At 48.0% G+C, this 25242-nt stretch overlaps 2 protein-coding genes across 7 annotated transcripts in view; one reads left to right on the forward strand and one right to left on the reverse strand.

The window, feature by feature from the left end:
• The window catches only part of SLC37A3 (solute carrier family 37 member 3), a 51167-nt gene extending 49885 nt beyond the window's left edge, over positions 1 to 1282 (reverse strand). For 2 of the 3 annotated variants that reach the window (XM_072777424.1, XM_072777426.1), the window contains exon 1: positions 1134 to 1282. The gene's annotated coding sequence lies outside the window, so the exon portion shown is untranslated. The remainder of the gene's footprint in view (positions 1 to 1133) is intronic. The other variant, XM_072777425.1, reaches the window with a different exon arrangement.
• A 3675-nt stretch (positions 1283 to 4957) lies between these two features.
• RAB19 (RAB19, member RAS oncogene family) lies at positions 4958 to 23266 on the forward strand. 4 transcript variants are annotated; one of them, XM_072777430.1, is made up of 5 exons: positions 4958 to 5119; positions 5308 to 5769; positions 7842 to 8065; positions 11014 to 11197; positions 22153 to 23266. In XM_072777430.1, exons 3-5 carry the CDS (start codon positions 7865 to 7867, stop codon positions 22419 to 22421), a joined length of 654 nt encoding a protein of 217 aa, XP_072633531.1. In that variant the 5' UTR covers positions 4958 to 5119; positions 5308 to 5769; positions 7842 to 7864; the 3' UTR covers positions 22422 to 23266. The 4 variants fall into 4 exon arrangements, with proteins under 4 accessions (XP_072633531.1, XP_072633529.1, XP_072633530.1 ...); XM_072777428.1 differs by having other exon boundaries at positions 4961 to 5119; positions 5308 to 5786; XM_072777429.1 differs by lacking the exon at positions 4958 to 5119 and having other exon boundaries at positions 5275 to 5786.
• Positions 23267 to 25242: the final 1976 nt, after the last annotated feature.

Consider the following 25242-nt stretch of genomic DNA (forward strand, 5'->3'; position numbering starts at 1 on the left):
GTTCCCCATCCGGCTCCCTGCATGAAGCCTGCTTCTCCTTCTGCCTGTGTCTCTGTCTCTCTCTCTCTCTCTCTCTCTCTCTCTGTGTGTGTGTCTGTCATGAATGAATAAATAAAATCTTTACAAAAAAAAAAAAAAAGAATTAAATGAGATCATTTTTGAGCGTTCGAGTACAGAGCCTGGCACACAGTAAACACCTAACAATGGCAAAGAAATAAATCAGCAGCGAGACACTGAAGAAAGCTGGCAGTCCTGATTCAGTTTTCGCTCACTCCAGGAACATACTCTTCTCCCTATAAAAACACTCGGTAATAAATTACTATGAGATCACCTACAATCTTACGTTTCAGGAAACACCAAAACCCCTGTGGACACATTCCCATTACGCCCACCCACCCCACCAACCCCACCCCACCCCACCCCCCGCCAAAAGGGAGAGTGAGCAGCGGGAGGACATTCGGCAAATAAGAATACCGAGGGAGGGAAGGAGGGATGCCCGGGTGGCCCAGCGGGTGGGCGCCTGCCTTTGCCCCAGGGCGTGATCCTGGAGACCCGGGATCAAGTCCCGCATCGAGCTGCCCGCAGGGAGCCTGCTTCTCCCTCTGCCTGCGTCTCTGCCCCTCTCTCTCTCTCTCTCTCTCTGTCTTTCATGAATAAATGAAATCTTAAAAAAAAAAAAAGAAAGAAAGAAAAAGAATACCGAGGGAGTGACGAATACGTTGCCAGAACACAACCCCACTTACTCCATCACGACGCCTCTCCCTCTCCGGCCTCAGAGCATCTTTCCCAAAGGCCGTCCTTCCCACTCCCGGGCAGGAGCCCTCGCGGCCCGGCCCCGACCCCCGCCCCCCACGCCCGCCCCAGGGCCCGCGGTCCCCGCCGGCCCCGCCGGCCCCGCCCGGCCCCGCACACCCGGCCCCGCACACCCGGCCCCGCGCGGCGGGAGGGAGCCCAGCCGGAGGGGAGCGAGCGCCCGCCCGCCCGCCGCCCCCGCCGCGTCCCCGCGCCGCCCTCCCGTCCCCGGGGAGCCCCCCGCCCCCCCGACCGCGCTCGCGGGCGGCGCCCCCACACGTCGCCCCCAGCCCGGCTCCGGCCCCCTGTCGGCCGCACCCCGCGCGCCGCGGCTCGCGCACCCGGGACCCGCCGCAATCGCCTCGCTGCAGCCCACCGTCCGGCCCGCTCGGCTCCGCTGCCCGCAGCCCCTCGCCGGCGCCGCCACCTCACCCGCGGCTCCGCGGCCGCGGTTTCCGGACGCTCACGTGACCCGCCCGTCCCCGGAGCATGCTGGGAGTTGTAGTCCGACCGCGGCATCACCTGCGGGCCGCAGGGGGCGGCACGGGGCGGTGGAGGGAGACGAAGGTGGGAGGGAGAGGGAGGGGCGAGGCCTCGGTGAACCCGGCTGCTGGGCTGGAGGAGGAGGCGATAGCCAGGGGTGTAAGCTGGAAAAAAGCAGTGAGAGAGAGAGAAAATACAATTTGAGAAGTGCTGTACAGGTCATCTTTTTTTCAGAAAAGCTTAATTCTGCTCTTTCTTTTTTTTAAACAGATAACCCACCTTTTATTTTATTTTTTTTTTAATTTATTTAAGACACAGAGAGAGAGAGACAGGCAGAGGGAGAAGCAGGCTCCACGCAGGGAGCCCGACGTGGGACTCGATTCCGGGTCTCCAGCGCTGGGCTGAAGGCAGCGCTAAACGGCTAAGCCACCAGGGCTGCCCTCTGCTTTCTTGTAAAAAGTAACATGCTGCTTCCCCAAAGAATATATTTATTTCTACTGCTTTTTTTGTTGTGTGTTTTGTATTACATACCTCCATAAAAGTAATAGATTTTTTTTTTTTTTATGATAGTCACACACAGAGAGAGAGAGAGAGAGGCAGAGACATAGGCAGAGGGAGAAGCAGGCTCCATGCACCGGGAGCCCGACGTGGGATTCGATCCCGGGTCTCCAGGATCGCGCCCTGGGCCAAAGGCAGGCGCCAAACCGCTGCGCCACCCACCAGGGATCCCGAGATATTTTTTTTATTGGAGTTTAATTTGCCAACATATAGCATAACACCTGGTTATGCTTTACATTTTTGTTTAAGTTAATTAAATGACGTGGCCCATGCAGGCCGGGCCAGTAATCTGCCACCATCATTCACCATTCTGCCCTCCACTCCACCCACCCAAATAGATGAATGTTAAGATCCTGACAGCCTCTCGGAAAATTAAAGGCCTTAAGACACGGGACTTGCAAGTAGAGTCTGCTGCCCTCTTGGGCCCTCTTTCAACTTGTTGGGGAAACAGAATTTGTTTTAAAATCTCCCAACTGGGATCCCTGGGTGGCGCAGCGGTTTAGCGCCTGCCTTTGGCCCAGGGCGCGATCCTGGAGACCCGGGATCGAATCCCACGTCATGCTCCCGGTGCATGGAGCCTGCTTCTCCCTCTGCCTGTGTCTCTGCGCCTCTCTCTCTCTCTCTGTGTGTGTAACTATCATAAATAAATTTAAAAAAATTTAAAAAATAAAATAAAATAAAATAAAATCTCCCAACCCAGAAAATCTCTCTATAAAGACAGCAGGGAAAGGGAAGAGTTTTACTATTAGATAGGCATTAAAGTAGAATGTGATGCTTATGGGATGCCTGGGTGGCTCAGAGGTTTCAGCGTCTGCCTTTGGCTCAGGGTGTAATCCTGGGGTCCCAGGATCAAGTCCCACATCTGGCTCCGTGCATGGAACCTGCTTCTCCCTCTGCCTGTGTCTCTGCCTCTGTGTGTGTGTGTGTGTGTGTGTGTGTATACATATATATAAATATGTGGAGGGGGCCCCTGGCTGGCTCAGTTGCTGGAATGTGCAACTCTTGATCTTGAGGTTGGGTGTTGATACATCAATAAATATATTATTACATAATATAATATATAGTAGAATATTATTCAGCCTTTAAAAAGAATGAAAATTTTTTGGATTTTATTTATTTATTTATTCATGAGAGACACACAGAAAGAGGCAGAGACAGAGGCAGAGGGAGAGGGAGAAACAGGCTCCTCGCAGGGAGCCGGATACAGGACTCGATCCCCAGACCCGGGATCACACCCTGAACAGAAGGCAGACGCTCAACCACTGAGCCACCAGGCGTCTCAAAAGGAATGAAATTCTGGCACATGCTACAACATAGAGGAACCTCAAGGGCATTATGCTAAATGAAATAAGCCAGTCGCAAAAGGATAAATATTGTATGATTCCATTTACATGAAGTACCTGAAATACCTGGATCAAATTCATAGGGAGAGAGAGTAGGATCATGGTTACCAGAGGCTGAGAGGGAAGAGAAATGGGAGGACAAATGGGAGTTATTGTTTACTGGGTAGAGTTTCAGTTGGGAATGCTGTAAAAGTTCTGGAGATGGATAGGAGTGATGATTGCACAACAATGTGGATATATTTAATGCCTTTAAACAGAACCCTTAAAAATGGCTAAACTGAAGACACCTGGGTGACTTAGTCAGTTGAGCATCCAACTCCTGATTTGGACTCAGGTCATGATCTCAGGATCATGAGATTGAGTCCAAGTCGGGCTCTGCACTCAGCACGGGCTCTGCTTAAGATTCTCTCCCTCTCCCTCCACCCCTCCCCGCCCCCCACTGCTCTCTCACACTCTCTCTCTCTCTAAAAAAAAGGACATACTGTGTAAAGTGTCCATATTGTAAAACATATGTGTGTGCATGTACATATATGTGTGTATGGATGTGTGGAGTGGGTGTGAATAAAATAAGTACACAACCTGTGTCACTACCACCCAGGTCAGGAAGCCCAGGCCATGCTCTTTGCACTCATAGTCGCGTTGGTGGAGAGGGTCCGGTGGAAAAGGTCAGAACGGGGGAAGGAGAATCTCTCTCTCCCTAACTTCCATAACCATCTAGACATTGTATTTTTTTTAAAGATGTAATTGATAAAAAAAAAAAAAAGATGTGATTCATTTATTCATGAGAGACACAGAGAGAGAGAGAGGCCAGACACAGGCAGAGGGAGAAACAGGCTCCATGCGGGGAGCCCGATATGGGACTTGATCCCTGGACCCCGGGATCACACCCTGAGCCAGAAGCAGGACACTCAACCGCTGAGCCACCCAGGCGTCCCTAGACATTGTACTATTTGACTTCTACTTCTAGATGTTCTCTAAGCACCAGGGCTGAGTCAGTTGACTTTTTTTTTAATTCCCCAGTAACCATTACCAGAAGAAGAAACCATTTTGACACCTAGCCTCACTGACATTAACATCCACCAGGTTTTATTTCCTGCCTCCTGCCCATACCGGGTGGGGGATCTTGCCCCATATTTCATTTTCAATTCACAGACAGATGACTGTGGCTTCCTGAATGACAATGTGCAGGAGCAGCATTTGGCAGTGCCTTTTCTTTTCTTGCTCTACCTGCCAGCATTGGGCTTATTACTCAAAAAGAGTAATTGCATTTTTGCACTAAAGAGTGATGCATAAATGGAATATGGGTAAGAGAAGTTATAATTTAAAGGTTTTCTGAAGGAATCCTAGAAAGAAATGCTCTTGGAGAGTGAATAAATCCTCCTCGATTTCAGTGCTTCTCAATCTTTCTAGACCTCAACCCAAAATGTAAGAGATACATTTTACATCACCTGCGTACATTCATGCATGGATACAACTGACCCAACCATTATACAAAACAGTACTTAGCCTCAACTGCATGAGATATACTCTGGAATTTTGTCCCACTTTCTTCTGTAAAAATGCTGGTTGCAGGGGCACCTGGTTGTCTCAGTCGGTATTGCCAACCGACTCTCAGTTTCAGGGTTGTGAGTTAGAGGCCCACGTTAAGCATGGAACTGTCTTAAAAAAATTTGCCACCCACAAAAATTGATTTCATGATTCCTTAATAGGTCTCAGCTCACACTTTGAAAACATCATACCCATCTAAACATTTTATCAGTCTGGTATTTCCATTTCGCACATTGTAGCGTAACTGCCTACACTTACATCCTACATTTCGGAGAAAATCTAGTACCTGAGATCTGACAAGTGGTGATTCTTCCAGATTCTGCGAGAGCAAAACTTAAGGAAAACTCACCTCAGCCTTCTGCTTCTGCTGCCAACAGGAGACTGATAAACTCAAGGTTTTCCAGACCTAAAAATTAACCTTTGTTCTGCGGTAGACTTTTTTGAGGGAGGGAAACAGGAATGTTTTCCAGCTCTCTCTTTTTGTGCAAGTTCAGAATTGTTTGGGGGTTTTGTTTTGTTTTTTGGTTTTTGGTTTTTGGTTTTTGGTTTTTCATCTTCTCTTGGATCTCCTCCCTTCTCTCAGTGGCTCTTCAAAGAGAGTTTTTCAAGTCCACGAAACAATGGAATGACTCAAGACCCAGATCTGTAACCTCCTTGACCTTGCCGCCCTCTCAGCTAGCCGCCTCCCCCACCCCCAGCCAAACGAGGGACCCCAGGAAAAACTGGGGGCAAAGGATGCAAATAAGAAGGGGAGTAGAGAGAAGGAAGGGGGAGCTAGGCGGCTAGTCCTGTTCCTTCGGCTTTGCTGGGTGGCGATCGCGGGGCGGGAAGGCTGGCTGCGTGGGGAGTGCTGGCCAGCGCCTCACCTGTGCTGCGCCCCGGGCTCGCGCTTTCCTTTCACTTTCTCAGGTCGCCAACCCCCGACACCTGGGGACCCAGCGACAGCTTCCACCGCGGCCCCGGTGAGGCGGGAGGAGGAAAGGCACACGGAGGACGGAAAGGGAAAAAACTAGGAGCATAAAGTAAACATTACCTGCGAGCAGAGGTGAGAGAGCGAGCCAGGTAAGCAACAGGTGAACCAGGAAGGTGAAAGCTACGGGATGCGGGATGGAGGGCACCTGCGGTGGGCACTGCTCATTTCTCTGGTGGGGGGGGGGGGGGCAGAGGCCAAGGTAGCAGGGGCTTTTGTCCAAACCCTGAGCCTGAGAACTTACTTGGGGGAGGGGGAATGTGGAAGGAAGATTCTTGCTCAAGTTACAGTGATATGACACCGGAAGTGGAATGGCCTTTATTTGAAAAGCCAGAAGGGAAAGAGTGGTTTCGTTGTGTCTTTTGTCTGCTGGGTCATTTGCCATAGGTGACTTCAGAGGCGTCCAAGAGAGGTATGGGATACTTCTTCATCCATTTAAAGCTCAGGGTTTTCATACACGGTTATGAATCTGGGTGCTTTTTAAAATTGTGTGATGATGCAGATTTGTCCTTTCCTGACTTTAGAGAAGACCAAAAAATGAAACTGGAAGAAATGGGGAAGGGTGTCATAAGGCAGGAGCAATGTGAAGCATGTCAAATTTAATCATCAAAGGGATAAGTTTCCATGTATTTTTATGAAACATTGGATGAGGAGACCCAACACAACATCATGTGAAGAACAGTTGAAAGGCCCAGGGATATTTGCCTTGAGCGGATATGCTTGCTGCCTCAAATATCTGATGGGCTGTCATGTGGAATAGGAATCTGCCAAGTGCTGGCACAGCACGAGGGGCAACAGATGGAAACCCCAGGGAGATAGAGTTCAACCCCATGTAAGTTAGAGTTGGACATGCCAAATGGATTTTTTTTTCAGGAGACTGAATTCCTTGTAATCAAAGATATCAAAGCACAGGTGGATATTTAAGCAGAAATGCTGAGGTGGGAATGAAGTTTCAAGAGATTGTGTTGATCACTGTTCCCCAAACCCAGAGGGTCATCAGAATCACCCACGGAGCATGTGCCTGTGTGTGTGTGGTGCGTGAGTGCGTGTGTGCGTGTCTGTGTGTGTCTTTAAATATGTTTAGTAGATCTGGGATAGGCTCTAGGAATGTATCTTTCTAATTATCTCCTCTAGTTGGTTCTGACATAACCAGTTAGTTTGGAAAACACTATCTTTAGACACGTTATTTCCCAGCCTATAGTAAAATATGTCAAAAAACACTTGAAAACCATAGTTTTCATTTTGGGTTGTTTTTTTTTTTAATTTTTATTTATTTATGATAGTCACAGAGAGAGAGAGAGAGGCAGAGACACAGGCAGAGGGAGAAGCAGGCTCCATGCACCGGGAGCCCGATGTGGATTCGATCCCGGGTCTCCAGGATCGCGCCCTGGGCCAAAGGCAGGCGCCAAACCACTGCGCCACCCAGGGATCCCTGGGTTGGTTTTTTTAAGCGTATTTATTTTTAAGTAATTTCTACAGCCAACACGGGGCTTGAAGAACTCACGACCATGAGATCAAGAGTCACATGCTCTACGGACTGAGCCAGCCAGGTGCTCCACATAGTTTTCATCTTAAATATTCTCCAAATCCTAACTTCCTGGTCAAGAAAACCAGAAGAAAAAGGCCACGTCACTCTTCCCCAAACTGACTTCTCTGTCAAATCTTGTCGGTCCTTGTTGTTGGTTGCCTGGACGTTCTGTCTTCCACAGTTGGGGGGTGTGGTTTCCTCCCTGTGTGAAGCGGAGACAGGATGACACCTAGGCATGACCTCCAGCTGATGAATGCCCGGAGGCTCGCCTCTGCCATCCTCTGGTTCTGGGCACTTGATAGAACATGGGGGATCTCTTGGCCTCAGTGACTAAGATTTTAGTGAATGCTGTCATCCAATAGTGTTGCTTGTGTCCTGGGCCCAACAGAGAATGGCAGTTAAACTCTTCATTTCAAAGGAATGCCAACTCATGTAGGCAGGTGTGTGCCTGTGGGGGAGGTTCCCTCGCACCTGGCCAGTAATTAGTGTCTTTCTCCCACAAGAATGCAAGTCCTCTGAAGGAATAACCTCCCTTTCCCTCATCCTGTCCTACATCCCGAGTGCCTAGAACAGTGCCTCATTCACTAAAGAGATGCTGGATTTCTTTTTTTCTTCCTAGGTCTGTTCTAGGTGGCAGGAGCCATGCAATTCTCCAGCTCATCCAGAGCAGCAGATGAGAATTTTGACTATTTGTTCAAGATTATCCTCATTGGGGACTCCAACGTGGGGAAGACGTGTGTGGTTCAGCATTTCAAATCTGGGGTCTACACAGAGACACAGCAGAACACGATTGGGGTGGACTTCACTGTGCGCTCCCTTGAGATTGATGGCAAGAAAGTAAAGGTCAGAAAAGCACAGGGTTGGTTCCTCTTCTCTTGGCTAGAGTGCTTGGGTTGTTGTTTTATTTTTTTAAGATTTTATATATTTATTTGAGAGAGAGCATAAGCAGGGGGAGGGCCAGAGGGAGAAGTAGACTCCCCACTGGGCAAGGAGCCTTATGTAGGACTCCATCCCAGGACCCCGGGATCATGACCTGAGTCGAAGGCAGATGCCCAACCGAGTCACCCAGGTGCCCCTTAGCTAGAGTTCTTAACATCAAAACACATCCCTGGGGAATAAAGGATTTAAATATAAAAGATGAAAGCATAAGAATACCAGAAAAAATAATCATTGGAATATTTATCTTTATCATTGTGGAATGGAGAAATTACCCTTTTTAAAAAAAGATTTTATTTATTTATTTGAAAGAGAGAGAGAGCACAAGCAGGGGTTGGGGGCGCAGAGAGGGAGAGGGACAAGCAGACTCCCTGATGAGAGTGGTGCCCAATGCAGGGCCGATCCCAGGACCCTGAGATCATGACCCAAGCTGAAATCAGACACTTAACTGAGTCACCCAGGTGCCCCAGGAAATCAGCCTTTTAAGACAAGAACTCAGATGCCATGAAGGAAAATCACAACTATCTAAAGGCCAAATTTATATATCTCTATATAATGTTATAAAGGTCATATTTCTACATTCACAAGAATACTGTAAACAAAATTTTAAAAAATGACAAACTGGAGAAAAATATTTGCAAATATGGAACTGACAAAAGGCTTATTTCTTTAATGTGAAAGAGCCACAATAGATATCTAAGAATAACAACCAAACACAAAAAGTAGGCAATCTACAGATTGTACGAAATTGCTATTTCATAGTAAGTTCGATAGAACTAGCTCAGAAATTTATGTCAAGTTGTAAAGGTGCCCATCCTTACTCATAATTTTAAAAGTGCAAATTTGAATAACAGTGAGAGACTTTTACCTATTTGATTAGAAAAGATCAGAAAGTGTTGGTGAAAATGTAAAACACAATCTTGCTTCAGATCTTGACTAAGTAAAAACAACAGTAAAAAGACATTTTGGAGGTAATTAGGACAATTTTAACATATTAGATGATACCAGGAAGTTATTGAATAGCTGATTAGCAGTGATGGTGGCATTGTGCTTATGTACGAAAATGTGCACTTTTGACACAAAGGAAGTGACATAAAGCCTGGGATTCACTTTAAAATAACACCTCAAAGAAAACACAAGAGGCTGGATGAAGCAAGAGTGCTGGAATCTTGATAATTACTGAGTCTGGGTGATGAATATATGAGGGTTCCTTGTTTTATTCTCTCTAGTTTGGGGTACGTTTACAATCTTTCTTTAAAAAATACGTTGTGGGATCCCTGGATGGCACAGCGCTTTGGCGCCTGCCTTTGGCCCAGGGCGCGATCCTGGAGACCCGGGATCAAATCCCACATCAGGCTCCCGGTGCATGGAGCCTGCTTCTCCCTCTGCCTGTGTCTCTGCCTCTCTCTCTCTGTGACTATCATAAATAAATAAATACCTTTAAAATTTTTTTTAAATAAATAAAAATAAATAAAAAAATAAAAAATACGTTGTATAGGGGCGCCTGGCTGGCTCAGTCAGTGGAGCATGCAACTCATGATTTCAGGATCATGAGTTCAAGCCCCACAATGGGTGCAGAACTTACTTGATGAACTAATCAATTATTAATGAGTACATTTTATAAACAGTGTGAGACAGTGAACAAACAGGTACCCTCAGATATAGTGGGAGGGTGTACAAACGGATGCCCCCGTGGGATGGCCATTGAAAAGGCATTACTTGGGATCCCTGGGTGGCTCAGTGGTTGAGCACCTGCCTTCAGCCCAGGGCATGATCCTGGAGACCCGGGATCGAATCCCACGTTGGGCTCCCGGTGCATGGAGCCTGCTTCTCCCTCTGCCTGTGTCTCTGCCTCTCTCTCTGTGTGTGTGTGTGTGTGTGTGTGTGTGTGTGTGTGTGTCTCGTGAATAAATAAATAAAATCTTTAAAAAAAGAAGAGAGAGAGAGAGAGAAGGGATTACTATTAAAGACACTCCTAAAAAAAAAAAAATAAAAAGACACTCCTAGACATAAACAGCTGAGTGGTCCTTTTTTTTTTTTTCTTTTTTTTTTTTTTTTAAGATTTTATTTATCCATTCATGATAAACATAGAGAGAGGCAGAGATACAGGCAGAGGGAGAAGCAGGCTCCATGCAGGGAGCCTGACGTGGGACTCGATCCCAGGACTCCAGGATCATGCCCTGGGCTGAAGGCAGGTGCTCAACCGCTGAGCCACCTAGGGATCCCTGAGTGGTCCTTTAAAATCAGAACAGTTCAGCCAGCACCAGCACCTTGAGCAGGTTCAAAGGTAAATCCCAATATCTAGACAAAGGGATGTTGGAGGTTAAAAAACAAGATCAAGAACACCAGACTCATAAATAAATAAAATCTTTAAAAAATGAAAATAAAAAATAAAGGGATGCCTGGGTGGCTCAGTGGTTGAACGTCTACCTTTGGCTCAGGGCCTGATCCTGAGGTCCTGGGATCGAGTCCCACATCAGGCTCCCCGCAGGGAGCCTGCTTCTCTCTCTGCCTGTGTCTCTGCCTCTCTCTGTGTTTCTCTCATGAATAAATCAATAAAATCTTAAAAAAAGAAAAAATACATATATATATAACAGCAGACCCAAGACATTGGATACACCTCTCCAACTAAAGCATCCCTTAGATGGTGGCTCCAAACCTGAAAGCACACCCAAATCATCCTGAGGACCACACGGAAACACGGATCCCTGGGCCCCACTCCAGACCTACTGAATTGGGGTTATCTCGAAGTGAGACCCAGGAACCTGCTGTTTCCAGACAGCTTAGGTGAGCAAGCTCCCGGCAGGCAGGCCTGGGAACTCCTGATGCGAACCCCCTTTCCTGCCCTTTTGCAGATGCAAGTGTGGGACACCGCAGGTCAGGAGCGCTTCCGGACCATCACTCAAAGCTACTACCGCAGTGCCCACGCGGCCATCATCGCCTACGACCTCACCCGACGGTCCACCTTCGAGTCTGTTCCTCACTGGATCCACGAGATAGAAAAATACGGAGCGGCAAACTTGGTCATTATGCTGATTGGTATGGCCTTTTCGAAGCATTTAGCTTTTCTGTCCTGTCCCCCTCTGCTGATGCTCAGCTTTTATATGCTTCTGACGGCAAGGGAACGGGGAATCCTAAACGTGCAGGCGGTGGACGGGACCTCGGAAAGCGTTTGGCTTAGAATTCCCATCAGATCCACTTGAGAATGGGGGGTGGTGGGAAGGGATGCGAACTTGTTGATAATACAGATTCCAAGGCCCACCCTAGAGTGTCTCCTCCCGGACACCTGGGATGGGGTCCGGGCTTCTCTATGAAGACATCCCCAACTGATTTGATGCAAACGTGTGTAGACCACACGGGAAATACCCTGCAGTCTGAGGCTTACAGTATCAGATGGGCTTCAAATCCCCAAGGGAGCCACTCCGAGGCGGGTGACTGACTATCCGTGAATGACTCCCTACACCTGCTAGGACCCTAAGCCAATTTTTTTAAAAGATTTTATTTATTTATTCATGAGAGACACACACAGAGAGAGGCAGAGACACAGGCAGAGGGAGAAGCAGGCTCCCTGCGGGGAGACAAATGTGGGACTCGATTCAGGGTCTCCAAGATCACGCCCTAGGCTGCAGGTGGCGTTAAACCGCTGCGCCGCAAGGGCTGCCCCCTAAGCCAATCTTTTTTTTTTTTTGTAGTAAGTTTATTTTTTATTGGTGTTCAATTTGCCAACATACAGAATAACACCCAGTGCTCATCCCATCAACTGCCCCCCTCAGTGCCCGTCACCCCTAAGCCAATCTTAACGACAAACCACCATCAAAATTAGCAGCAACTTCAACCGCACCAAGGAAACTGCCAGCTTAAGACGTGAGCCGTCCTATTGAACATTCAGACAGTGTAAGGTTTCCATCCCTTCTCTGTAGTTTCAGTTTTGCAAACGGAGCTGCCTTTTCCTTCCTCCTGTCCACACGGCTATTAACCAAGTGGCTGCTAAATTTTGACATGATCGTTTAGGCCCTTGCTACTCAGAGTGTGGCCCACGAACCAGCAGTTACCAGCTGAGGTTTGTTAAAAAGTGCAAGCTCTCAGGCCCCATCCCAGGCTTAGTAAATCAGAAGCTTCATTTTAAGAGGAAAAGAGATTCATAGGCAAATGGAAGTTTGCATAGCACCAGCCTAGACAGCTGGCTGTGAGATTGACAAAGAGCTAAACGCATGGTGTTTAATGGCTTATTCATCCTCTGACGAGCATGGCCTAGCTCTGCGGCCGGCAACCCTCTGAGCCTTAGTTCCTGATCTATAAGATGTGACTAATACTTAGTGGGTTGTAAATATGTAATGAGATACTGTACATAAATTGCTTAGCAGTGCCTGGAACCAGGTAAATTCTTACTAAACTATAGGATTTGTTCTAGGAAGTTTGTTTGAGGATCTGACTCATCTCTGTTCCAAAGAATTCAGGGCTTATGGTGAGGGGGCGACTTCCTAGGACCCAGGAGAAGCCAGAGGTTGAGCCCCAGCCAGAGCAGGAGCCAGTGGAGCCAGCCCCCCCTCTGACAAGCATCCTCCTCTCAGGACCTGAGCCCTGGGAATCAGCCTCCTTGCACTGTATTGTGTACCTGTTTTCCCTCCCTCCCTCAGAGCTGTTTCTCACTGCAGGAGTAGTGGGGGCTGCCCCCATTTACCCTGGAATCCTCACTCATGGAGTTTCTGACATCATCCCCCCCTCACTCTGGCCACAAACCTCATTCTCTCAGTATCCGCTTGCTCACATTCCTCAGAAAGGGAATCCCACTGCCCCCGTTCCTTCTTTTCATGGCAAAGCATGACCCAGGCTGCTGGCCTAACCAAGGATGGGCGGGCCTGGGGCAAGGTGCCTACCTGAGACCAAGCAGCTGGGCCCCAGTGGAGAATCAGTCACGGGATGCGAAGCCTGGACTCGGGTGGGGCCCTAGAAGTCACTGGCGTGTATAGCCCATTCATTATTACTGGCACATCTAGCCCATTCATTATTACTATCAGGATTCCAGAAAGGACGTTTTGCTTCATAGTTCGGCCCCTGTCCTATGCACAGACTTGAAGGGAATGCTGCCTTGGAACTCATGCTGCTCCTCCTAGCTTGAGAAACAAAGTCATTCCAAGAGCCTAGAGTGGCTGCCTCCTTCCTGCTGCATCAGATCAAAACCTCCAGATACCATAGTCTGTTGCCCAAGTAGATGCCCCTCCCTCTGGGTCCCCTCCTTTTCTCAGAGGGGCTTGTCCCACGTGGCAGACACCAGGGAAGAGGGATTAGCGAGGCTTCCCCCATGGAGGGCACCTTATCTCTCTGGGAGGAGTGAGGTGCCTCTCTCCTGTAGCTTCTCACCCCAAGACTCCCTTTGGGATCAGAAACTTTCTTTTTTTTTTTTTTTTTTTTATTTATTTATTCACGAGAGACACACAGAGAGGCAGAGACACAGGCAGAGAGAGAAGCAGACTCCATGCAGGGAGCCTGACATGGGACTCGATCCTGGGACTCCAGGATCACTCCCTGGGCCGAAGGCAGCACCAAACCGCTGAGCCACCCGGGCTGCCCCTGGAATCAGAAACTTTCATAATTTGACTTCTGGTATAAAGGATGCTTCTACAAGCAGAGTTCAGAGTTAGAGAAATAAACACTGACCCTGTAAAGACCCATATTTCTTCCCCATCAACCACTTCTGGGAAGCGCGAAGGAGGATGCTCACCGAGGGGTCCTGCATCCTTCAGGATAGCTGCTTCCTGAGGAGCAGGGCCCCAGCCCTGGGGTGTGAGGACCAGGAAGGTTGCTAGGAAGATGCTGATGACAAGTGACACAAAACAGCCGGCTCCAGGTGCAATTCTGAGCCCTCTCCTGAGTCACTGCATGTAACTGGACTTTGGAGTCAGGTTTGGGTTTCGCTCTCCCTCTCTGCCCTTCTCCTCTGCACTTGGACTCATTACTCTCTCTAAATTTCCACTTCCTCCTCTACTAAACTGATACCTGCTGCAGGTGTGTTGTTGGGTTGGTGGCTACAGGAAGCACTTAGCGCGGTGCTAAGATCCCAGTGAGGGGAAGCCGTTATTTCCTGGCGGAGCAGGTGAAGCTCCTCTGTGCTGGCCAGAGGGGCTCCGAGGCCCACAGCCCACGAGGCGTAGCTCCCAGAGAAGAGGCACCCAAGGGTGAAAAATGTGCATCTCACTAATCACACTTGGGGTTTTCCCAGGAAGGGGGACTGGATCTCTTTTCCATTAAATTCCCGTGCTTCTCACAATGAAGTAGTCCTTCCTCCAGGCCTGGAAGCTGCTGGCCCCCAGGCCCCCTCCCTTCTCAGCTCTCTTTGGAAGACAACACCCTTTCTCCAAGGTGCTGGGCCTCCCTTGCTGACTCCCCCCAGCGCCCTCCTGAACTACTAGTTCCTCTGCCACAGACACAGATGGGGACAGGAGGGATGTTGCAGGATTTCCCGGAAGCTCACAGCTATGGTGGTTTCATAGCCAGGTCTGTGGCTCCTCACAACCACCTCTGCCTCACTTTGTCACTGGTCCTAGAAATCCCCCCAAAGATGATCAGGATGTGTCAGTTTATGATGTGCCCAATCCCAAGGGCTGACATATTGGGTCCTCCTGTTTTCTCTCCGTGGCCTCCTCCCCTTAGTCTAGAAAAGTCAGCTGTGCTGCTCCCTCACAGAAGTGTCCTCGCCCCCTTACTCTATTTCTTTACACAAGGGTACTCTCTCTCTCACAAGTTTACTGCAGCCCCTCACAGACATTTACACAAATGTCAGAGAGAGGCTTGGGCACTGATTTCTACTGCTCCTCCTCTCCGGCCATTTACAGGAAGATCAGCCCCCTCCCCCCCCACTTAGGGTCCCTCTGTTTCAAATCCGCGGTGGCCCCCATTGCCCTCAAGAGAGCATACAAATTCCTGCGCACAACAGACAAGTGCCCTCCCTGCTTTCCTCCCAGAGGAGGCTGGCTCTTACCCTTTTCTCATCCCTTCTGCTGTTTGTGACCTCCTGGCTCTTGGTACTCTCCATCAGAGTGAGGTGTTCAGGAGCCAGCTTCCTGTTATAGGCTATACAGGGTGTTCTCCTAACTTCCCTGGGCACCTGCTGTGTGACCCCTTAGGACTTCAGGCAGACCTTCCCCTTAAACTGCTCTTGTATTTCCAGGTCCACAGTCTCTCAGCAAAAGCTCTCTATGCCTAAGATATAGGCGTTCTATGTTACACAACACCCTCAGCATGTCTGGGCCAACCCCCCCCCCCCCAGGTCAAATGCATGAGTGTTTATACAGTGCACTGAAGCGTGTGAATGGACATACAAAGCAGGGTGAATGAAAACTTCAGATGCCAGTTTAAGGCAGACTTTACTGTCAAAGGAATTACCAGAAAACCAGAGTTTCTGAGCTTTTAGGATTTAGGAAATGTGGACCAGAGATTATATGCCTGTACTTCTACCAACTGTTACTATTCACCTGGTCCTTGACGTATATTATTTCATGGCCTATCTTGGATCAGAAAATTCTGGTACAGGGCAGCCCCGGTGGTGCAGCGGTTTAGTGCCGCCTGCAGCCTGGGGTGTGATCCTGGAGACCCGGGATTGAGCCCCACGTCGGGCTCCCTGCATGGAGACTGCTTCTCTCTCTGCCTGTGTCTCTGCCTCTCTTTTGCTCTCTCTGAATAAATAAATAAATAAATAAATCTTAAAAAAAAAAAAAAGAAAATTCTGGTACAGTAATTTTTTTTAAGATTTTATTTCTTTATTCATGAGAGACACAGAGAGAGTTAGAGACACAGGCAGAGGGAGAAGCAGGCTCCCTGCAGGGAGCCCGATGGGGGACTCGATGGGGGACTTGATCCCAGGACTCCAGGATCACACCCTGAGTTGAAGGCAGATGCCCAACCGCTGAGCCACCCAGGGGTCCCCTGGTAGTTACCGAACTGTGTGTGTGTCTTGTCTCCTTGACAAGATGAAGAACTCCTGCGTTCAGGGCAGGGCCATCTCACTGGGCACCCAACATGCAGCACTTAGCAAGCGAGGACTCAGATTGCAAGTGGCAAACACACAGTTTCTCTCCCTTCCACCGTGTGACCAGCTCGTCCTGAGGTGTGCGGCCCCCAGCTGTGGAGAGGCTGGGCAGTGGACAGTCAGTGCTCTAACCTGCTGTGGTGATGGGGCAGGTTAGGGGAGCAGGTCATAAAAGGCAGACCGAGGGCAATCAAGCCCAGAACCCACAGCTCAAAGTGAGGGATGCCCAGGGTAGACCCGACTCCCAGCTCAGGGACTCCCACTCCTACATCCCTCCCCCCACCAAGGGGCTCTCACATCTTCCTTCCAGAAGCAGAGCTTAAGCCTCCCTGGCTGTAACTATGCATGCAGCCGTCTTGAAGATGTGTACCTGGGTCAGTTTGCAGTGGCTGCTGTCATAAATACCATAAACAGAGCAGCTTAAAATCGTGGGCAGGTGTTCTCTCTCAATCCTGGAGGCCAGAAATCAACTCAGAATCTCTAGGCCCAAATCAAGGCTCTGGGGGCACTAGGGGAGACTGCTCTTGGCCTCTTCCAGCTTCTGGCGGCTGCCACCATTCTTTGTTGTGGCCGCAACATCCAGCGTGCACGTCCTTCTTCACCTCACTTCCTCTGTGTGTGTAAAGTCTCCCCCCACCCTGCTCATCAGGATCCATGTGGCTGTATTTGGGGCCCATCTGGTTAATCCGGGTTTCTCTCCCCATCTTGAGATTCTTCATAACATCTGCAAAGACCAGAGATTAGAACCTAGTCTTTGGGAGTCAGTTTTCAGCCCACCACCGTAAAAGCAGGCAGGCAGCGTCTCAGACTGAACACAGTTGGAAGGAAGATTCCTTTGGCCCTGAGCCAACGTGGCCTGACAGAGGGACGGAGTCCTGCAGCCTGTGGCCTGGGTCTGCATGAGCCACCCTCTGGCCTGGGGCCTCCACACTGGCCAGCGGGGACAGAGGGCAGCAGCCAGACTGCCGTTAGCTGTGCTCCCTGCGGTCACTCTCACCAACAAGGCCTGAGCCCTTTGTCAGCAATGTGTGTTACAAACACGTTTTTTATCCTGTGGGTGGCTGTGTCACTCTCCTGATGGTGTATTTGTTTTCTGAGATTTTAGTTTTAGGGCATATGGTTGGCTCAGTCAGTTAAGTGTCTAACTCTTGATCTCAGCTCAGGTCTGGATCTCAGGGTCGTGAGTTCAAGTTCTCATTGGACTCCACACTGAGCGCAGAGCCTACTTAAAAAAAATTTTTTTTGGGGGGGCAGCCCCGGTGGTGAAGCGGTTTAGCGCCACCTGCAGCCCAGGGTGTGATCCTGGGGACCCGGGATCAAGTCCTACATCAGGCTCCTTGCATGGAGCCTGCTTCTCCTTCTGCCTGTGTCTCTGCCTCTCTCTCTCTCTCTGTGTCTCTCATGAATAAATAAATAAAATCTTTAAAAAAATTTTTTTTAATTTTTAAGTAATCTCTTCACCCAATATGGGGCTCAAAAATTTTTTTTTAAGATTTTATTTATTTATTCAGAAAGACACAGAGAGAGAGGCAGAGGGAGAAGCAGGCTCCATGCAGGAAGCCTGATGTGGGACTCGATCCCGGGACTCCAGGATCATGCCCTGGGCCAAAGGCAGATGCTCAACCAACCGCTGAGCCACCCAGGGATCCCGTGGGGCTCAAATTTACAATCCGGAGACCAAGAGTCACATACTTTACCGACTAAGCCAGCCAGGCACCCCTACATAAATATATATTTTTAAATATTTTATTTATTTGTTTGTTTGTTTATTTGAGAGAGAGAGCTTTACTTATTTATTTATCTATTTATTTGAGAGAGAGAGCATGAGCAGAAGGAGGAGCAGAAGGACAAGGCACTCCACACAGAGCATGGAGCCCGACATGGGGCTTGATCTCACAACCCCAAGACCATGACTCGAGCTGAAATCAAGAGTTGCCCACTTAACCAACTGAGCCACCCAGGTGCCCCTAAATAGACATTTTCAATTTCAATGTATTTCAATACATCCATCTTTTCCTTAATGATTATTATTTCCTGTATCCTATTTAGGAAGTTCTCCCCTGGGCAGCCCTGGTGGCTCAGCGGGTTTAGCGCCGCCTTCAGTCCAGGGTGTGATCCTGGAGACCTGGGATCGAGTCCCACATCGAGCTCCCTGCATGGAGCCTGCTTCTCCCTCTGCCTGTGTCTCTGCATCTCTCTCTCTCTGTGTCTCTATGAATAAATAAATAAAATATTTTTTTAAAAAAAGGAAGTTCTCCCCTAATCAAAGTCATCAAGATACTCTTAAATATTGCATTTTGGAGCAAATTTTCCTTCTTTCTTTTTCTTTCTTTCTTTCTTCCTTTCTTTCTTTCTTTCTTTCTTCTTCTTTCTTTCAAGATTTTATTTATTTATTCATAAGAAACACAGAGAGAGAGGCAGAGACACAGGCAGAAGGAGAAGCGGGCTCCATGCAGGGAGGCTGATGCGGGACTTGATCCCAGGACCCTGGAATCATGCCCTGAACCAAAGGCAGGTGCTCAACCACTGAGCCACCCAGGTGCCCCTCTTTCTTTTCTTTTCTTTCTTTTCTTTTCTTTTCTTTTCTTTTCTTTTCTTTTCTTTTCTTTCCTTTTCTTTTTTTTCTTTTCTTTTCTTTTTTCTTTTCTTTTCTTTTTTCTTCTCTTTTCTTTCTTTCTTTCTTTCTTTCTTTCTTTCTTTCTTTCTTTCTTTCTTTCTTCTTCTTTCTTCTTTCTTCTCCTTTCTTCCCTCTCTCTCTTCCTTCTCCTCTTCCTTCTCCCCCTCCTCCTCCTCCCTCTCTTTTAATTTACTGTGACTTTTACCTTCAGATCTGCAATCTACTCAGAACTGATTTTGATGTGCGGTGGGGTGTATGGACCACATCCTTGTAATTTTTCATATTAAGAGCTAATTGCGGGCAGCCCTGGTGGCTCAGCGGTTTAGCACTGCCTTCAGCCCAGGGCCTAATCCTGGAGACCCAGGATCAAGTCCCACGTCGGGCTCCCTGCGTGGAGCCTGCTTCTTCCTCTGCCCCTCTCTTTCTCCCTGTGTCTTTCATGAATAAATAAATAAAATCTTAAAAAAAAAAAAAGAGCTAATTGCACCAGTGCTATTTACTAAAAAGTCAACCTTTCCCACTGCTCTGTGATACCATCTTTCTGTAAAAGGTGCATGTATCTGTGAACTTGTTTTTGAACTTTTAGTCTACTCTGCTGATCTATTTCATTTGTTCTCCTGTGGGGCAAAAGTGCTTTGGACACCACCACGGCTTGTGTCCTCCAAAGGACCAGATATATAGTGTATCTACGGTACTAAATTTTCTTTTTTTTTTTTTTTGGTACTAAATTTTCATGAGATCTATATACAAATGTTCATAGCCACTCTATCATAATTGCTGAAAACTAGAATCAACTCCATTTCTTCAAATGGATGGACACTTAAACTCTGGTCCACTCATACCACGAACTATCACCCTGCAGTAAGAGGAATAAATTACCAACACATACTTGGATGGATCTCAGCGGAATTACCCTGAGTGAAAAAAGACAATCTCAAAAGGTGACACCCTGTATGACTCCATCTCTGTGACATTCCTGAAATAACAAAATTGTGGTGATGGAGAATGGATTCATGGTTGGGGGTTAGAAGTGATGGGAGGTTGCAAAGCAATGGCATGAAGGAGCACTCTGTGTGATGGAACTGTTCTGTATCTTGGCTGCAGTGGTGGATGGAGGGATGTACACATGTGATAAAATCACACACGATTTTACACGTGCACACACATGTGCACACACACTCCTTTGCAGGAGTGCACTGTGTAACTGCTGAAATCTGCAGAGGCTTTGTGGGATGTGCCAATGTTCATTTCCTGATTTTGAAGTCGGACTATAGTTACCCAAGAGGTTACCCATGGGGAAGTAGGGGGAGCGGTACTTGAGATCTCCCTGAAGCACCTCCTTCAAACACCTGTGAGTCTGTAATTGTTTCAAAATTAAACGTTTTAAAGGCTTTCATGGTGGGGAGGGTTAATTATGGGGAAAAGGGATCTAAAAAGGCTCCTTTAGGGGAAAAAAACAAGTTGAGAAACACCAGTCTGGCCTGTCTTAATTACTGTAGCTTTGTAATCAATCCTGATGTCTAGTGGAACAGACCCCGTAGGAGAACAATTTTACCTTGAGATTCCTGCCTCGGGATCCCTGGGTGGCGCAGCGGTTTGGCGCCTGCCTTTGGCCCAGGGCGCGATCCTGGAGACCCGGGATCGAATCCCATATCAGGCTCCCGATGCATGGAGCCTGCTTCTCCCTCTGCCTGTGTCTCTGCCTCTCTCTCTCTCTGTGACTATCATAAGTAAATAAAAAAAAAAAAAAAAAGATTCCTGCCTCAGAGGAATCAAAGTCCGATGACTGGATGAATGTGGGGTTGAAGTGGAAAAGCAAGAGAGATGGGTCACTTTTCCTTCTGTAACCAGTCCTGGGCCAGGCTCACAAAACCCCTCACTGAGCTTTCTTTTCTTTCTCTTCCTTTCTTTTTTAAATATTTAATTTATTTATTCATGAGAGACACAGAGAGAGGGAGACACACAGGCAGAGGGAGAAGCAGGCTCCATGCAGGGAGCCAAGGTGGGACTCGATCCCGGGACTCCAGGATCACGCCCTGGGCTAAAGGCAGATGCTCAACCGCTGAGCCACCCAGGTGCCCCCCTCCCTGAACTCTGGGGTAACTTGGAATGTTCTATAACTCTGAGGGGAATAGCAATAGTTACAGCATGAACTGCACACTCACAGTCCGCATCCTATTGTATGTAAGGGTTAGCTAAGTCCTGCATTTTCCATTCTATGTCTTTAATCCAGCAAGTCCTTATCACCATCTCCTCAGCTAGACCCCCTCCCACCACAGTTTCCAACACTTTGTGGTTTGGAAAAGAGCGGAGGGATCCCTGGGTGGCGCAGCGGTTTGGCGCCTGCCTTTGGCCCAGGGCACGATCCTGGAGACCCGGGATCGAGTCCCACATCGGGCTCCCGGTGCATGGAGCCTGCTTCTCCCTCTGCCTGTGTCTCTGCCTCTCTCTCTCTCTGTGAGACTATCATAAATAAATAAAAAAAAAATTTAAGAAAAAAAAAAAAAAAGGAAAAGAGCGGAAAGAGAAACAAGATTGGAAGGAAGAAGAGAGAAGATCAAGAGACTCCCTCTGGGTCAGTCTTTACCTTGTTAGACCTAGAAGGAATGATGGCCCCTCCTTCCAACACGGAGGCTCCACCTGTCTCTGCCAGTAAAGCACACACCTCCCACCCCCTTCTCACGCCTCCTAAAGATCACATTTGATTTTTTTTTTTTTACATTTGATCATTTGATAGTGATTTAAGACAGCAGCTCTGTTTCCATCCACCAGCGGTTTCATTTTCAGTAAATCTGCCCACAATTGCTGTTTATGATGGAATCATATGTGAATATTGCCCAACGAAAATGTTTCTTTTTAAAAATTTTTTAAAATATTTTATTTATTCATGAGAAACACAGAGAGAGAGGCAGAGACACAGGCAGAGGGAGAAGCAGGCTCCCTGCAGGGAGCCCGATACAGAACTTGATTCTGGAGGACCCCAGGATCACGCCCTGAGCCGAAGGCAGGTGCTCAACCCACTGAGCCACCGAGGCACCTGAAAATATTTCTTTTAAAAGTTCATTAAAAAAAAAAACAAACAGGGGATCCCTGAGTGGCTCAGCGGTTTGGCGCCTCCCTTGGGCCCAGGGTGTGATCCTAGAGTCTGGGGATCGAGTCCCGCGTTGGGCTCCTTGCGTGGGGCCTGCTTCTCCCTCTGCCTGTCTCAATCTCTCTCTCTCTCTCTCTCCCTCTCTCTCTGTGTCTCTCATGAATAAATAAATAAAATCTTAAAAAATATATAACAAGCAAAACAAAACAAAGACCAGATTCAGTTTCTCAGTGGAATATTTGCTTCTCTCTCCCTCCCAGGGAACAAATGTGACCTGTGGGAAAAGCGGCACGTCCTGTTTGAGGATGCCTGCACCCTGGCTGAGAAATACGGCCTCCTTGCTGTGTTAGAGACATCTGCCAAGGAGTCTAAGAATGTAGACGAGGTCTTCACGCTGATGGCCAGGGAGCTGATCGCCCGCAACAGCCTGCACTTACTTGGGGAGCGCACCCTGGACAGCCCGGCCCCGGATTCCAGGCCCGTCGTCCTGGCCCAGGACCCGAAGGAGAAGACCCACTGCATGTGCTGAATATGTTCACGAGGCCGGTTGCACCCACCGGTGCCGCCTCTGACACCCAAGGCAGCCGGGTATCCTGCTGTCCACCACCTTGCATCTCAGACCAAAGCCCAGACTTGGCGCTGGTCCTTAACCCTTCCCGCCCCATAGGGAGCAGTTTGCCTCGATTCACACCAGAGGCCAGACCTGCGGACTCAGTGAAGCAACACCACTGTTTCTCTCCATTCTGCTGATTCTGCTTAGGACTCGGGGAGCAGGGGTAGGAAGACAGGTCTGCTCCACGTTATCCTTCCATTTGTTCTCCCCAACCCTTCAACCATTTTCTACTGAATTTTGCTTCTCACTGGAAGAAGAGGGTAGTGAAGGAAAGAATAAAGGAGGAATATCAAGAGAGGGGAGAGGATGTTTAGAACATTCCAGCTCAGGCAGGAGGGATGGGAAAAAAGCCTGCAGTGATAAACTGTTAACTGTTGTTACCTTTTGCTTCCTGATGGTCACACCTCAGGTCTTTTGTTTGGGGAGCAAAGCGTTTCACATAAAGACCATAAATACCGTCTTGCCAAATGGTCAAGAGCCATGTGATGGAGACAGAGGTGGATCTCTCTTTATCCTAGTTGGGCTGATGTGACCACCCTCCTAGAATGTGGGAGATGCCTACGATTTCTTTCTAAAATACCAGATTAAAAAAATAATAAAAAAATACCAGATTATCTGCTGGATAAAAACTCACTTCTGAATTGAAATTCAGTTGGCTCAGAGATGAATATCAAGCCAGTATTGACCTCACTGTGTGGCCTGTGTGTGTGCTGTGTATCCTCCAGAACCTGTGAGTAATAAACATTGTTTTTTCAAAGTTCCCTGATGGTTGTTGCTAATGCACATCTTGTAATCATAAGAACCACAAGGGCAGGTCCAACCGCAGCAAAGGCTCTGAATCAGGAGAGGTCTGTGTGGACTCACCTCTCAGTACTATGGATAGGCTGAGACCAGCACAAAACGGGTAGCCACTAACCATGTGTGTGGCTCTTGAATACTTGAAATGCGGCTAATTCAAGTTGGAGATGAGCTCTTAGTGTAAAATACACACCAGATTTTGAACACTTAGTACAAAAAAAAAAGTTTAAGGAGTCTTACAATAATTTTATATTGATTATATTTTATAATGTTATCTTATTTTATTAAAGATTCTATTTATTTATTTATTTATTTGAGAGAGAGAGACAGGAGAGAGAGCAAAGAGGAAGAGGGAGAAGCAGACTCTGCTGAGCAGGGAGCCTGACCAGGAGCTCAATCCCAGGACCCTGGGATCACGACCTGAGCTAAAGGCAGGCGCTTAACCAACTGAGCCACCCAGGAGTCCCTGAAATGATATTTTGGATAAATTAGGTTAAAAAACATATTATTAACATTTCACCTGCTTGGTTTTCTTTTGTACTTTTTAAATGTGGCTACTAGAAATATTCTGCAAATATACATATGCAGCTCACACCATAGATCTATCAGACAGTACAGTAAAGCAATGCTCCTCAAAGTGTAGTTCACCAACCAGACATATAAGAGTGGCCAGGGGACACTTGTTACAGATTCTTGAGGCCCCTCAGTGACGGACAGAATCAGAATCTTTTCACAAATCCACATCCACCCAAGCCTGCCCGGTGCTTCTTCCCCACACTGAAACTTTCAGATGCCTAATGTGCAGAGGCTGGGGGCTTAGGAGGGAGATCATAGAGAATTAATTAATCTGCCTCTGTGTCTCTCATGAATAAATAAATAAAATCTTAAAAAAAAAAAGATTTTCAGAGGAGGCAAGCTGCAGACAGTCCTTAAGAAGGGTAAGGAAGATTGAGTAGGTCAGGGGAGAGAGTCAGCAAAGAAGAAAGAGGCTGAAATGTCTCACAAATTTCCCTTCTTTTCTGCGTACATGGATCACAATACTCTGAAGACCTCATCAGCTTCTGGGGTTGTGCATTTGGGGGATTAGTTGGATTTAATATATTCCTTTTTAAAAAAAAAAAAAGATTTTATTTACTTATTCATGAGAGACACAGAGAGAGAGAGAGGCAGAGACACAGGCAGAGGGAGAAACAGGCTCCATGCAGGGAGCCTGACGTGGGACTCGATCCCAGGTCTCCAGGACCACGTCCTGAGCTGAAGGCAGACGCTCAACCACCGAGCCACCCAGGTGCAGCGGGATTTAACATATTCCTGTCAACAGGGTGCACGTGTGAGAACAAGGCCACTGAACAGCAGCAACCTGTCATTAGCCAGCCGGGGATTCTGTTGAAATTATAGTCCTTGGACAGAAACCCTCAAGTTCCCTGAACAGGCCTTGAAAGTCTCTCCAGTGTGGGGTGGTGTCATTAGCGCCGCCTTCAGCCCCGGGCGTGATCCTGGAGACCCAGGATCCAGTCCCACGTCGTCGGGCTCCCTGCGTGGAGCCTGCTTCTCCCTCCTCCTGTGTCTCTGCCTCTCTCTGTGTGTGTGTGTGTGTGTGTCTCTCATGAGTGAATAAATGAAATCTTTAAAAAAAAATTAAAATAAAACAAATAAAGAGAAGCACAGGCTTTCCTGCGTGGAGCCTGCTTCTCCCTCCTCCTGTGTCTCTGCCTCTCTGTGTGTGTGTGTGTGTGTGTGTGTCTCTCATGAGTGAATAAATGAAATCTTTAAAAAAAAAATTAAAATAAAACAAATAAAGAGAAGCACAGGCTTTCCTGGGGCTCAGGGCTGTCTCATGCCCAGCACCGAAGCCAGCTCAGGAAGCTCCCCACTAGAGCCCCACTCCGGGAAGGCCGTGAGTTATATTGAATTCTGGCATTTTTCTCACTTTTCCCAA

This window comes from Canis lupus, chromosome 15 (assembly GCF_048164855.1).
Source record: "Canis lupus baileyi chromosome 15, mCanLup2.hap1, whole genome shotgun sequence".
Classification (NCBI taxonomy): domain Eukaryota; kingdom Metazoa; phylum Chordata; class Mammalia; order Carnivora; family Canidae; genus Canis; species Canis lupus.